This window comes from Chrysemys picta, chromosome 20, assembly GCF_011386835.1.
Source record: "Chrysemys picta bellii isolate R12L10 chromosome 20, ASM1138683v2, whole genome shotgun sequence".
Classification (NCBI taxonomy): Eukaryota; Metazoa; Chordata; order Testudines; family Emydidae; genus Chrysemys; species Chrysemys picta.
Window position 1 is genome coordinate 9,464,426 of NC_088810.1, and position 13,453 is coordinate 9,477,878.

At 52.6% G+C, this 13,453-nt stretch overlaps 1 protein-coding gene across 4 annotated transcripts; it reads right to left on the reverse strand.

Annotated features, from left to right (window-relative positions):
- Positions 1–1,768: 1,768 nt before the first annotated feature.
- On the reverse strand, positions 1,769–11,781 carry LOC101936122 (trypsin-like). 4 transcript variants are annotated; one of them, XM_065573867.1, is made up of 6 exons: positions 11,490–11,781; positions 5,233–5,321; positions 4,504–4,660; positions 3,642–3,895; positions 2,631–2,767; positions 1,769–1,958 (listed from the first exon to the last, which is right to left on the reverse strand). In XM_065573867.1, exons 2-6 carry the CDS (start codon positions 5,276–5,278, stop codon positions 1,806–1,808), a joined length of 747 nt encoding a protein of 248 aa, XP_065429939.1. In that variant the 5' UTR covers positions 5,279–5,321; positions 11,490–11,781; the 3' UTR covers positions 1,769–1,805. The 4 variants fall into 4 exon arrangements, with proteins under 4 accessions (XP_065429939.1, XP_065429937.1, XP_065429938.1 ...); XM_065573865.1 differs by having other exon boundaries at positions 2,631–2,770; positions 11,490–11,721; XM_065573866.1 differs by having other exon boundaries at positions 11,432–11,721.
- Between the last annotated feature and the right edge of the window lie 1,672 nt (positions 11,782–13,453).

Consider the following 13,453-nt stretch of genomic DNA (forward strand, 5'->3'; position numbering starts at 1 on the left):
TCCCCTGCTTTATAGCTTGTGAAAGCTAAAGGCAGTTTGTAACACGGCACGGGGGCAACCCTTTCCCACGGCGCTGGACAAATCTGGGGCGTCAGGTGAACACACAAGCCAGAATTCAGCCTGAGATGGCGCCCTGGGCAACTGCAAGGAGCTAAGTGGATGGGGGCAGACCAATTTCAGAATAAACAAGAATGAGTCTATGTCTTTGTAGGGAGATTGGCTCGGGGGTTAAGACGCTGGCCTGGGCCTAATAAGATCTGGCTTCAACTCTTTCCCCTTCCACACAGTCCTTGTGTGAACTCAGGCAATTCATGTCATCACTCCGTGCCTCGGTTTACCCATCAGCAAAATGGGGATACTGATACTCACTGCCACACAGGGGCTGTGTGGGTGTTGTGGGGTGGGGGAGAGTGCACAAGCCCCTCAGTGCCATGGTGTATTGATGCTACACTAGCATCTGAGCAACAGGCCACGGATCTGTAGGACAGAAGGAACCATTCTGCCATGCAGCCTCACCCAGGCTGCAGAACCTTTCCCACGGATCCCTGCCTCAGGCCCAGGTCTCGGGGTCGAGCTAGCACACCCTTAACTCTGCCCCCTTGCTTGTTTGCCCTTAACTCTGCCCCTTCATAGATTTCAAACCCATATCTGGTGGGTGAGCTAGATCTCTATGGAGCTCTATGGAAAGACTCCAAGGGAGGGAGAATCTATCCCATCCCTGGGGCACACGTTCCAAGGATCAATTCCCCTCGCTGGGGGAAATCTGCCCCTTGTTTCCAGTCTGGATTTGTCTGTCAGCTGTCAGACTGTGCTCTGCCTTTGTCTGCCCTCTGCTCCCCAAAATCTCCTCCACAGGGTGCTGCCAATAGACTGGGAACTAATCACCTCTCCACCTTCTCTGGGAGAAACTCACTGGATCGAACTCTTTTCAGTGTCTGGCTGTCGGGCAGGTTTTCTAGCCCTTGGATCATCTGCTGAACCCCAATTGCTTGATGTCTTGTTTGACATGCAGCCCCCCCCGGCCCGAAGGTGGGCGCAGTCTCCACTCACGCTCTTCTTGACGCTGTACCAGAGGGGACCCTGCCACCTGGCTCCTACTCGTTAGCCCTCTGCTTCTCCAGCCAGAGCATCACCTGGGAAGCTCTTGGTTCCACCAGAACTCCTGGGTCCTTGAGAGTAGCTGCTTTCCAGGGCACCGCCCCCCAGCCTGTGAGTGTGACCCACATTCTTGGTGTTCCTGCATCCTGGAACGGATATTGCACCCGAGGGGTCTGTCTATCTTAGGTGCTTATTTGGTCCCTCTCCTCTTAGTAGCTAAGCACGTTGCAATATTTATCCTCACAACACCCCTGGGCAGCAGGGCAATGCGCCCATCTCCAGCTTATAGATGGGAAACGAGGCACCAAGCTAATTGCCCACAGCCACACATGGAGCGTCTGTGTCAGGGGAGGGAATTGATCTCCGCTCTCCAGTGCCCCCTTCTGGCCTTGGAAGCTATGAATAGTGTATTACCAGCAATTAAAAAAAAAAAAAAACATTCGGGGGAACATTTCCTTGCGCAGGAAATGCCAGTATTTCAACTTTTCCTTTGGATTCAAGCCCGATTCTGAATCAACAGAAATTCCATTTCTCTGGCCAGCTCCACCCAAGAGCTAGATGCACTCAGGGGACTGAGGGGCCGCCAGCCCCATCACCATGGCAGCGCTGCATCCGCTGTTGCCCCGGAAACCCAGAGCTCTGAGGACAGAAGAAGATGCGGAGGCATGGGTGTGTCTCTCATGTTTTATTGGGGTTCCCGGGGCGACTCACCCGCCCCGTACAGTTTGCTGGATCCAGTTGATGTATTTGCTGACCTTGGTGTAAACACCCGGTTTGTTAGGTTGGGCGCACTCCTCCAACCCCCACGACACGATGCCTTGGAGGCTCCCGCCGCATACCAGGGGACCCCCGGAGTCACCCTGTGGAGATAGAACCATGTGTCACCAGCCGTGTACCCCTCCCCGATGTGCCCATGGGGGACGGGGGGGGGCAATGGCTCAGTGGGGAAGAAGGAGGCAAGCATGCGTTTGGAGAGGGGAGCGGCAAATATGCAAATCAACTGCTGAAATAATTTGCATAAAGCATCACATGGAACGGAACTGGGCGGAACCCAGGTTGGCCCCGCCCCGGTGTCAACTGCAGTGCAGAAGCCCCACCCATAGTGTCAGCTCCAGCGCTAAAACCTTGCCCCTAATATTCCCGGCTGCCCCCGCTTTGTAGCCCTCTGCTCGCATCTACATTCAGCCTCCTTCCTTGTTGCTCGGCCTCCTTGAAGGCCCAGCAGTGGCAGGTTCGATCCCTGATGCCCCACGCATGGGGAATTTTCTACAACACTCATCCCCACATGCTGCCACGACACGGGGAGGGGCTGAAAAGGGGTCGGCATAGACCCCACACTACCCATTCTCTGCCAGCCACAGTCCCTGATCCTCTTTCCGCCACTCGAGGTCAAACGTAGAGCTCGCTGGGAATGTTTTGACAAAGCAATTTTCCATTGAAAAATGGCAATTCGTCAGCACTGAATTTTTTCACGGGACAGGACACCCGTTTCCCAGGCATCTACCCAACGTAGCTGCAACAATGTCCCAGACCTGGCAAGAATCAATGCCTCCTTGTCGCACACCAGCACACAGCATGTTGTCCGTGACCAAGCTGGAATACTCTCTTCGACATTCTGCCGCTGAGACAATCCTGAGTTCAGCGCACTGCAGCAAGGCTGGGAATGACGCTGCTGGATGCAAGAGAAATAGAACAATCAACGCTAAATGGCTCTGAATTCTCATTTGCACCACCCAGGCAACGAAAAGGGAAAATCAACGCAGGCGGGGAATTGCTCAATAAACGGGTTTTGCACCGAAACGTGCCGGTTTGTTGAACAGGGGAGTTTTCGGCCACTCTCCCGACTCGACCCTTTTTTGGATAACAGAGTTTCGAAAGTATCCGAGGGGTAGCCGTGTTAGTCTGGATCTGTAAAAAGTGACAGAGTCCTGTGGCACCTTATAAACTCACAGACGTATTGGAGCATGAGCTTTCGTGGGTGAATACCCACTTCGTTAGATGAGTGTCCGCGTTCATCCGACGAAGTGGGTATTCACCCACGAAAGCTCATGCTCCTATACGTCTGTTAGTCTCTAAGGTGCCACAGGACTCTGTCGCTTTTTACAGAGTTTCGAAATTGTCGAGAGTTTTGCAACATTTTCAAACTGGAAAATGTTGAGGGGGAGGGGGCGTGAGTTGAAACAACTTTTTATTTTGAAATGTTAGGGAAAAAAAAGAGGGGAAAGTTTGAAAGCGAAAGGAAACGTTCCGAAGTGATCGAAACAAAAGGTTATGATGGACCCCGAATTGAAAATTTTAAATAACAAAAATATAATTTTTCCTCCTGGGTCAGGATGAGAAATTTTCTCAATATCTGGAATACCCCCTCTGCCCTTCTCAGGTCCCACCCCATCCCAGATGAAGGAGACATGTGTCTGACTCAATGTCCCCCTCTAGTGGTGGCTGAGCGGGCTGCAGCCGTGGCTAATGCAGCTGGTCATCAGCTCATGTGTTAAGAGCCTAGAGGTCCCAGGTTCATTGCTGTATCAGGTGGGTCAACGTACGCTGGGGGGAGGTGGTGGTGCCCCATCCAGACACCTGGCAGGTGCTCCCCGGCGGGGCGGTGCTGCTGGCCAGTGCGATGGGGTGCACATTGTTATTCAGCTGCACGGGGGTGACGAGTTTGATGAGCATGATGTCGTTGTCCTTGGTGGTGGGGTTGTAGTTGGGGTGGGGAATGAGTTTCGCTGCCACCCGGCGCTGCTCGGAGTCATCCATCTGCCGCAGGTTGTACTCGCCCAGCCGTATGTTGGTGGTGCTGAAAGCAAATGCAAATAGCAGCTTGTCTGGGGAAACTGACTGCAAAACAGCTGAGAGATCAGGCTGCCGGACCCCGACCGAGATCGGGCCCCGTCGTGCCGGGCGCTGCCCAGACCCCGACCGAGATCGGGCCCCGTCGTGCCGGGCGCTGCCCAGACCCCGACCGAGATCGGGCCCCGTTGTGCCGGGCTCTGCCCAGACCCCGACCGAGATCAGAGCCCCGTCGTGCCGGGCACTGCACAGACCCCGACCGAGATCAGAGCCCCGTCGTGCCGGGCGCTGCACAGATCCCGACCGAGATCGGGCCCCGTCGTGCCGGGCGCTGCCCAGACCCCGACCGAGATCGGGCCCCGTCGTGCCAGGCGCTGCACAGACCCCAGCCGAGATCAGAGCCCTGTCGTGCTGGGCGCTGCCCAGACCCCGACCAAGATCGGGCCCCGCCGTGCCGGGCGCTGCACAGACCCCGACCGAGATCGGGCCCTGTCGTGCTGGGCGCTGCCCAGACCCCGACCGAGATCAGGACCCCGTTGTCCCAGGCTCTGCGCACAGAGCAGGGCTCATCCCCTCCAGCAGGGGTCAGCAGGGACACCCCTCCCCCACACCTACCCAGGCAGTCTGCAGTGAGCGGCCGTCATCACCCACTCCTTGTTGATGAGCACTCCTCCGCAGTACAGCCGGTTTAAATCGAAGATCGCGGCCTGCCAGGGCTGGGCTCTCTCACAGGGGTAGCCCCCGACAATCCGCGTGTCCGTCTGTGCGATCACTGCAAGGGGAGAGCAATACACAGCACTGCAACGCTGGAGCCGGGGGAGGTAGGGGTGTGTGTGTGTGTGTGTGTGTGTGTGTGTGTGTGTGTGTGGAGACAGCTGCAAATAAAAACCAAGGGCCTGGTTCTAGTCTCACACCAGTTTTATAATGAGCCAGCCCCATTGACTGCAGTGGAGTTACTCCTGATTTACTCCAGGGGGAGTGAGGGGGAATTGGCCCACATGATAAATGCAAGCAAAGGAGGGCTGAAGAGTACCGCACACACACACACACACACACACACACACACACACACAGCAGGGCTCATCCCCTCCAGCAGGGGGCAGCAGGGACACACACACACACACACACACACACACACACACACACAGAGCAGGGCTCATCCCCTCCAGCAGGGGGCAGCAGGGACACACACACACACACACACACACACACACACACACACACACAGAGCAGGGCTCATCCCCTCCAGCAGGGACACACACACACACACACACACACAGAGCAGGGCTCATCCCCTCCAGCAGGGACACACACACACACAGACACACACACACTCCATCCTACCTGCCGGCACTAGCAGCAACACGATGTTCAGCAGCTCCATAGCCATCCTGCTAAAGGACTGTATTGAAGCCGGTCTCTCTGCCAAGTCACTAAGTGGGGGATCAAATGGGCATCATTCAGGGGAGCAGGGATTCCTCCTTTCCACCCACAACTGCTTTGCCCCTGCTCCTCCCGTGGCACTGGCTATGCCCACAGCCCTGCCCGTGCTCACAGCCCCAGCTATCGCATCCTCCCCTGTGCCTGCCGCAAGCCACTCCCTGGCTGAGCCCCAACACCACCCGGGTCCCTCCGGCAAAGCGTCGCCCAGGAGAAGACGGTCGTGATCTGGCACCACCACGTTCCTTTGTGTCGCCTTCCCACCACATTCCTCCCTCGACGTACGGCAGCAAGTTGGGAATTTTCTTCCTGGCAGGAAATCTCAAAAATTGGTTGCCACGAAAACCAAAATTTTGAAATGTCCCCTCGAGCTGAAATTCAGTGGTGGTGGCAAATCGCTTCGGAAACATTGAAATGTCTCCCCCATCCTAAGCCCCAGCCCCCAGCCTCTCTGCCCCCAAGTCACAATCTCGGGGTTCTGAAGAAACCCCCCCTGACCTTCCCAATCTCTCCCACCTGCACCCCCAAAACAGCCCTCCCTTTGGCCCCTCCTCCAGACCAATTCGCTTCTTTTCACCCCCACCAGATCTGACTCTTAAAGTCAATTACTGTGGCCCCACAATTCTCCTAAACCAATAGCAGGCTGGACGCTCCGCCCCTAGAATTGATTGCAGTGCGGACGCCCCGCCTCCAGCGTCAATTGCAGTGCGGATGCCCCGCCTCCAGCGTCAATTGCAGTGCGGACGCCCCGCCTCCAGTGTCAATTGCAGTGCGGATGCCCCGCCTCCAGCGTCAATTGCAGTGCGGACGCCCCGCCTCCAGTGTCAATTGCAGTGCGGACGCTCCGCCTCCAGCGTCAATTGCAGTGTGGCTCCTCCCCGCCCCCCTGATCAATTTCAGGTATTCCTCTGCGGAGCCCACTAACGTGTGTGGGATGAAAGCACCTTTGCCACCAGATCCTGTGTGGATCTGAAGGTGCCCTCAGGTCACAATTAGATCCAAACCCAAGTGATCTTATCAGCAGTCGCTCTCCGAGGCCCCATGGTCTGGTGCACTGTCCTTTCTCCCTTGTACTCAAGCATACATCCCCCGGGCCAGCAACCCATCATTGGCCCCACATGACCCAGGCAATCGAAGCTCCAGTCCGGCTCCTCCCTCTCCACTCTGCCAAGCTCTGCCACCATCTCCTGGCTTGCCTTGACCTCTCTGAAGCCAGCGGCTCTCTCACGCCCTCCCTCCTTTCTGGGCTCACCTGGCACTGCCCAGCAGCTCCTGCTCCCTCCTCTTCCTCTCCTCTCTCTGCCCCCTGGTGGCGGCTCTTCCCTGCCCCTGGCATTATTCACCTGCTCCAAGTGGGGGCGTTCTGATGGGCTATAAGCTCTCTGCATCTGCCGACTCTAACAGGTGCCAGACAGCAGGGGAGAATCCTGACCCGATTCCTAGGTGACCTCATCGCAACACTCCTCCCTGTGAGATCAGGGCCCCATCATGCTGGGCGCTGCCCAGACATGCAGCGAGAGACAGTCCCTGACCGGGCTGAGATCAGGGCCCTGTTGTGCTGGGCACTGCACAGACACAGCGAGAGACAGTCCCTGTCCGGGCTGAGATCAGGGCCCTGTTGTGCTGGGCACTGCACAGACACAGCGAGAGACAGGCCCTGCCCCAGCTGAGATCCGGCCCCATTGTGCTGCAACCCTGGCTGTCCTGGTCTCCCTGACTCTGAGGTAGCCCAGCAGGCGAGCGGTCAGGAAACGAGGCATGAATCCAACCAAACTTCATCACAATCAAGCTGCTTCCATGGCGAGTTTCGATTTCAATGAATGGGCATTTGCTGACCAGCTCTTGCTAGTATCATGATCCCTGTTCTACACATGGGGGAAACTGAGGCACAGACAAGACAACTGAGTGCCCCCAGTATGGCTGAGAAGAGATTACAACCCAGGTGTCCCGAGTACTAACCCAACTCCGTACCCCTTTGGAACCCATGGTACTTGGGCCGTGTTTCAGAGCTTGATTCATTTCATGGCTACAGCAATGTTCCTGAGGCTTGCCATCAGCTTTTCCTTCACAGAGGGAATTCCCTTGCTGCCTGTATTTATCGTTATTATATATTAGGTGTATTACGGTAGCATCTCCAAGCAGTAGGTAGGGCCAAGGACCAAGGACCCATGGCACTAGGTGCTGTACAGACACAGAACCATGAGCTAGTCTCTTCCCCAGAGGCCCTTTGCCTTCCAGGAGAACAGAAATCTCCCCTTTCTCACCCATGTCCCCTTTTTCCTGTTATACTCCTGGGCATCACCTGTCCTCAATGCTTGGATCTTTTAGTGGTTCCATAGATAGATAGATAGATAGATAGATAGATAAAGGGTGTGTGTGGGGATAGATAGATAGATACATAGATAGATAGATAGATAGATAGAGGGGCTGTATGGGGATAGATAGATAGATAGATAGATAGATAGAGGAGGTGTATGGGGATAGATAGATAGATAGATAGATAGATAGATAGATAGATAGATAGATAGAGGAGGTGTATGGGGATAGATAGATAGATAAAGGGTGTGTGTGGGGATAGATAGATAGAGCAGGTGTATGTGGATAGATAGATAGATAGGTAGATAGAAGGGGTGTACAGGGATAGATAGATAGATAGAGGAGGTGGATGGGGATAGATAGATAGATAGCTAAAGGAGGTGTATGGGGATAGATAGATAGGTAGATAGATAGATAGATAGATAGATAGAGTGTATGGGGATAGTGTGACAGGGTGTACCTCAAAGCAGCACCCTGGAGCCCCCACATTCACCACTGGCTTATAATTATGATCTGTTTTGTATCATGCGTGCCTTGTGAAGTGTTGTTTTCAAGTCTTGTTTAGTTGAACATTAATCTCCTGTTGGACTGGATGTGCTAGCCTTGTAGGTGAGGTTATGCGGTATTGCTACATGTGCTACTGAGCTATGTTGTGAGGTTGGGAGACGCCCACAGCCTGCCTTTCAGTTACAACAAAGCAGTAGCCATCAATAGCCAGACAATGTTAATTGCTCATCAATACCCAATCCACTATCCTATAGACCTCTCGGGGAAGGCCCTTACGCCGTGGTAGCGGATTATAACACATGTCACACGGGGCCGGCGCAACCCATTAGGCGACCTAGGCGGTCACCTAGGGCACTACAATTTGGGGAGCGCGACTGTGGTGGTATTTTGGCGGCGGGACCTTCCACCGCCTCTATGGGGGGCGGAATTTTGGGGCGGGACCTTCCGCTGCCTAGGGCGGCAGAAAAGCGGGCGGTGCTCCTGATGTCACAGCAAAGATCTTTCCAGCAAGCTGGGAGAAAGTATAAAAGAGAGACAGTGGCATCCTCAGTCCCCCCCCCCTCCCCCCAACACAACACCTGGGTTCAGTTTTGTTTGGTCAGAGATTGGCAACCCGCGTGGCTGGGCTCTGGAGGGGAGGGGGGGGGGTGAGTTTCTGGCTCCCCTGCTGAGCTCTCGAGGGGAAGGGGGCCGAGAAACAGGAACTGGGCTGTCATAGGGGTTTCTTTAACTCTACTCCTGGGGAAATTTTTGTGTGTGTCTGTATTGTTACAGACAGACTTGCTGACAGTATTTTGAAATAAATTACCAAAATAATTGAAACTGGCATGATTATATAGTGTTATTTTGACAAATAAAATGTGCAGAATTTTAAAATATTGTGCGCAGAATTGTTAATGTTTTGGTGCAGAATTCCCCCAGGAGTACGGCTTGTACCATCTGCCAGGGTGAGAAAAGCTGTTTGATTCATCTCTTGCATAGACTAAACGTTTAGGCTTTAGAATGCGTGTTTACATTTTACTTCCTTATGGTGACTATCTCTGATCTTTACGACTACCACTTAGAATCACTTAAAATTAATCTCTCTGTAGCTAATAAACTTATTTAAATGTTTTATCCTTACCAGATAGTTTGTCTAAAGTGCTTGAGAAATCTGCTTGGGTTGCAAAGACTGGACGTCCACTTTCCTTTGACCAAGTGGAGAACTAAGTACTGAGCTACCATTGGCCAGGCTTCTGACGCATGCAAGACGGTACCATCCTGGGGTGCAAGGCTGGAGTGGGGGGAATTGGCTGGAGCCTCCCTATTGGTGGTTCATAAGGGGCTGGGAGACCATTCATGGAACTCAGGTGGGTGTGTCCCAGCCTGGGGATGGCTGTGTGAGTGCAGGGCCTGTCAGAGGTCCGTGGCTTGATATCAGCATCACAGTGTGAGAGGGAGCCCAGGCTGGTGGGACAGGGGGCTCAGCAGTACCCCTGTCAGGGCCGGCTCTGGCTTTTTGGCCGCCCCGAGCAAAAAAAACAAAGCAAAAAAAAAAAAAAAAACGGAGTGGCCAGAACGGCAAAGCAAAAAAAAAACAAAGCCTGCGGCGCGGCCGGAGCACGGGTGCAGGGGGGCCGGCTGGGGGGTGGGGGGGAGGAGGGAGCAGGGAGCGGGTGGGAGAGAGAGAGAAGGGGGCGGCCAGGGCTACAGCAGGGGCGCTGCCACGCGGCCCCTCCCGCTGCGCCGCCTCCTGCCGCCTGCCGCGAGGGCTCCGCTCCGGTCGGCGGGGAGGGAAGGAAGAGGACTGCCCTACAGGGCGCTATGGTTCTCCGCGCTGCCGCCCCCTACAGGGCGGCCGGAGCGGAACAAGAACAACAACAACAACAAAGCGGCCGTGCCGCCCTAGGATTGGGCAGAATGCCGCCTGGAACAGTCTGCGGCCCCAAGCACCAGCTTGCTCAGCTGGTGCCTGGAGCCGGCCCTGACCCCTGTTCCAGGTTGCACCCCGGGATCCCCATCACAGATAGATAGATAGATAGATAGAGGGGGAGTATGGGGATAGATAGATAGATAGATAGATAGATAGATAGAGGGGGAGTATGGGGATAGATAGATAGATAGATAGATAGATAGATAGATAGATAGAGGAGGTGTATGGGGATAGATAGATAGATAGAGGGGGTGTACGGGGATAGATAGATAGATAGATAGATAGATAGAGGGGGTGTGTGGGGATAGATAGATAGATAGATAGATAGATAGATAGATAGATAGATAGAGGGGGTGTGTGGGGATAGATAGATAGATAGATAGATAGATAGATAGATAGATAGATAGATAGAGGAGGTGTATGGGGATAGATAGATAGATAGATAGATAGATAGATAGGGGAGGTGGATGGGGATAGATAGATAGATAGATAGATAGATAGATAGATAGATAGATAGAGGGGGTGTACGGGGATAGATAGATAGATAGATGGGGCATATGGGGATAGATACATAGATAGATAGATGGGGCGTATGGGGATAGATAGATAGATAGATAACATTACTCAAAATAATTAAATCGAAAGCTGACTGCAAAGAGATCTCACAAAACTGGCTGACGGGGCAACAAAATGGCAAATGAAATCCATTTGATGAGGGAAAAGAAATGCCCATTGGAAAACATAGTCCCATCTATACATACAAAGTGATGGGATCTAAAATAGCTGTTACCGCTCAAGAAAGAGATCTTGGAGTCATGGTGGATAGTTCCTGGAAAACATCCACTCAGTGTGCAGCAGCAGCTAGAAAAGCAAAGAGAACACTAGGAACCATTAGGAATGGGAGAGATAAGGAGACAGAAAATATCTTAATGCCACTGTATAAATCCACGGTACGCCCACACCTTGAATCCTGCCTGCAGTTCTGGTCGCCCCATTTGAAAAATAGATAGATTGGAATTGGAAAAAGTACAGAGAAGGGCAACAAAAATGATGAGGGGTGTGGAACAGCTTCCGTATGAGGAGGGATGAAAAGGACTTGGATTGTTCAGCTTGGAAAAGAGACGACTAAGGCGGGATATGGTAGAGGGCTATAAAATCGTAACTGGTGGGCAGAAAGTGAAGAAGGAAGTGTTATTTACCCCGTTACATGACAGAATACCAGGGGTCACCCAATGAAATTAACAGGCAGTGGGTTTAAAACAAACACAAGGAAGGACTTTTTCACCCAGCGCACAGCCCTCCGCCTCCCCCAAACCAATAGCTCCCCCCGCAAATCCTTCCCTCTGAGCAAAGCCCAGGCCCCTTTACCGTTGTTCCCAGCCCGTTCTACGTCTCAGGCTGCTCCCCGCGAGGGCCAAGTGCTCACCAGCCCCTCGTCTGTCGCCTCGAGAGCAGGGATGGCTGTGGCCTAGCTGTATGTCCCGGCGCGGGCGGGAGCTCTCTCGACCTCCTGCAGAGAATCCAGCCGGTGGGTCTGGCCGTATCCTGGAGAGCAGCTCCAAAGGCAACGAGCGGCTACAAACTCACCCCAAATCTTGCATGGAAGCCTGGCAGAACCAACCCTGGCCTCCTTTCCTGTCCCCACACACGGCTCTCCTACCTCTTCCGTGGGTGATGCTGCTTTTAACTGCACTGCGCCCTATCACTGCCTCCCCCTGGGGCAGCTGGGCGGCTTTATGGGCGAGGTGACGCCTCTGTTGCCATTGTTAATCTCCTAATGATGAGGTGTCGGCTATTTCCCCCCTCTTTAATTAATCTTATGAGAGTATTGCTCTAGTTTGGCTAGAGTCGCAGATTGAGCAAGGCCTACATACTGCTGAAAGAAAGAAAGAAAGAAAGAAAGAAAGAAAGAAAGAAAGAAAGAAAGAAAGAAAGAAAGAAAGAGGCCATGTCTACACTATGGAGGTTCATGCTGCTGTAGTGTAGACACTTCCTAGATCAACAGAAGAGTGTTTTCTGTTGATACAGGTAATCCACCTGCCCGACTGGGGGTAGCTAGGTTGAAGGAGGAATTCTTCCATTGTCTTTGCCCCATCTACATCTGGGGTTAAATTGGCTTAACTATGGTGATCAGGGATGTGAATTTTTCTACATCCCTGAATGATGTAGCTGGGTTGATCTTAATTTTAAATGTAGACCAGGGTGAAGAAAGAAAGAAAGAAGGATCCACCACCAGTTGTTTACCACAGTGCTTTTTCAACAGCAGCCATTCCACCCCCATCACGCCACCGGCCATCGGCTCTCTTCGGCACCCCATTATTATTTGCTTAGTGCTGATCCTGGGCCATGCACTGCACTAAAGGGGAGGCCTGAGAGAGCCCCCCAGACACACATACCATTAAGAATGGATTGTGTCTTATTTCTTTCGCCCATAGAGAAATCAGCATCCCATTGGACAAAAACCCCTTGCTGCGAGTTAGCCTGTTGTTCAGCTTGGGAAATCCGATATTTATTTTGTATAATTTTGGTGGATGACATCGAGGTTTCTTTTTCAGCGTTTTTTTTTTTAATTCTGTAGCGCAAGGTAAATGTTCACCGTTGCGGGAAGGCAGGGTGGGACGGGACGGTAGTGATTTACCAACAGTAGACGTTGGGATTTCAAGCGTTAAAGAGTTCTAACCATTAAAACACCAGTTCTCACCAGTGCACGCCAAACTAGACAAAGGAACCAGCCTTAAACTCAACTCCAATGAGTCCTCAAGCCGCATTTTAATGATCTGTACGTTGCTGTTATTATCAAAGCAGTGTGGTTTTGTAGCTCTCGCTGTGTTTGGGGAATCGAGGCTTTATTGACATTTACTGATAAAAATCTGATCCTTCCAGGCTTAGCTGTAGTCTATCATTACTGTTATTGTACACAAAAACACGATGCCGTACATAGCTGTTGGGGTAAAGAACAAAGACACAATAATGACACGCTGTTGGTGTGTCTATCACGCTTCACAAAAGAAAACAAGAGGCAGACAACCCCAGATAAGCCTGTTCACTAAATACACACAAAGTGGCCTGCCCAAGCTACAGGTGCAGAGGCTTCTAAACCACATGGTGAGTACCACTAGAGGGCTCACAAGTTATTTAAAGGGCTGCCTACGCATACTTAACACACGAGCAAGGAAATAAAAAGTTAAGATATCCACCATGGCATATGTTTCACACCTCTGCCCAGAGGCGCATCCTTCCTGGCTGCAGTAACTATCACACAACACAGACATTTAGAGCGGGCAGAACATTTCTGAAGAGCGGTTTCCATTGGAAATGGCGTTTTATTGAAATCCAGACGTTTCGCGGGAATGGTTCCCTTCTGACGTAATTTTCAACGGGGAAAAGTCT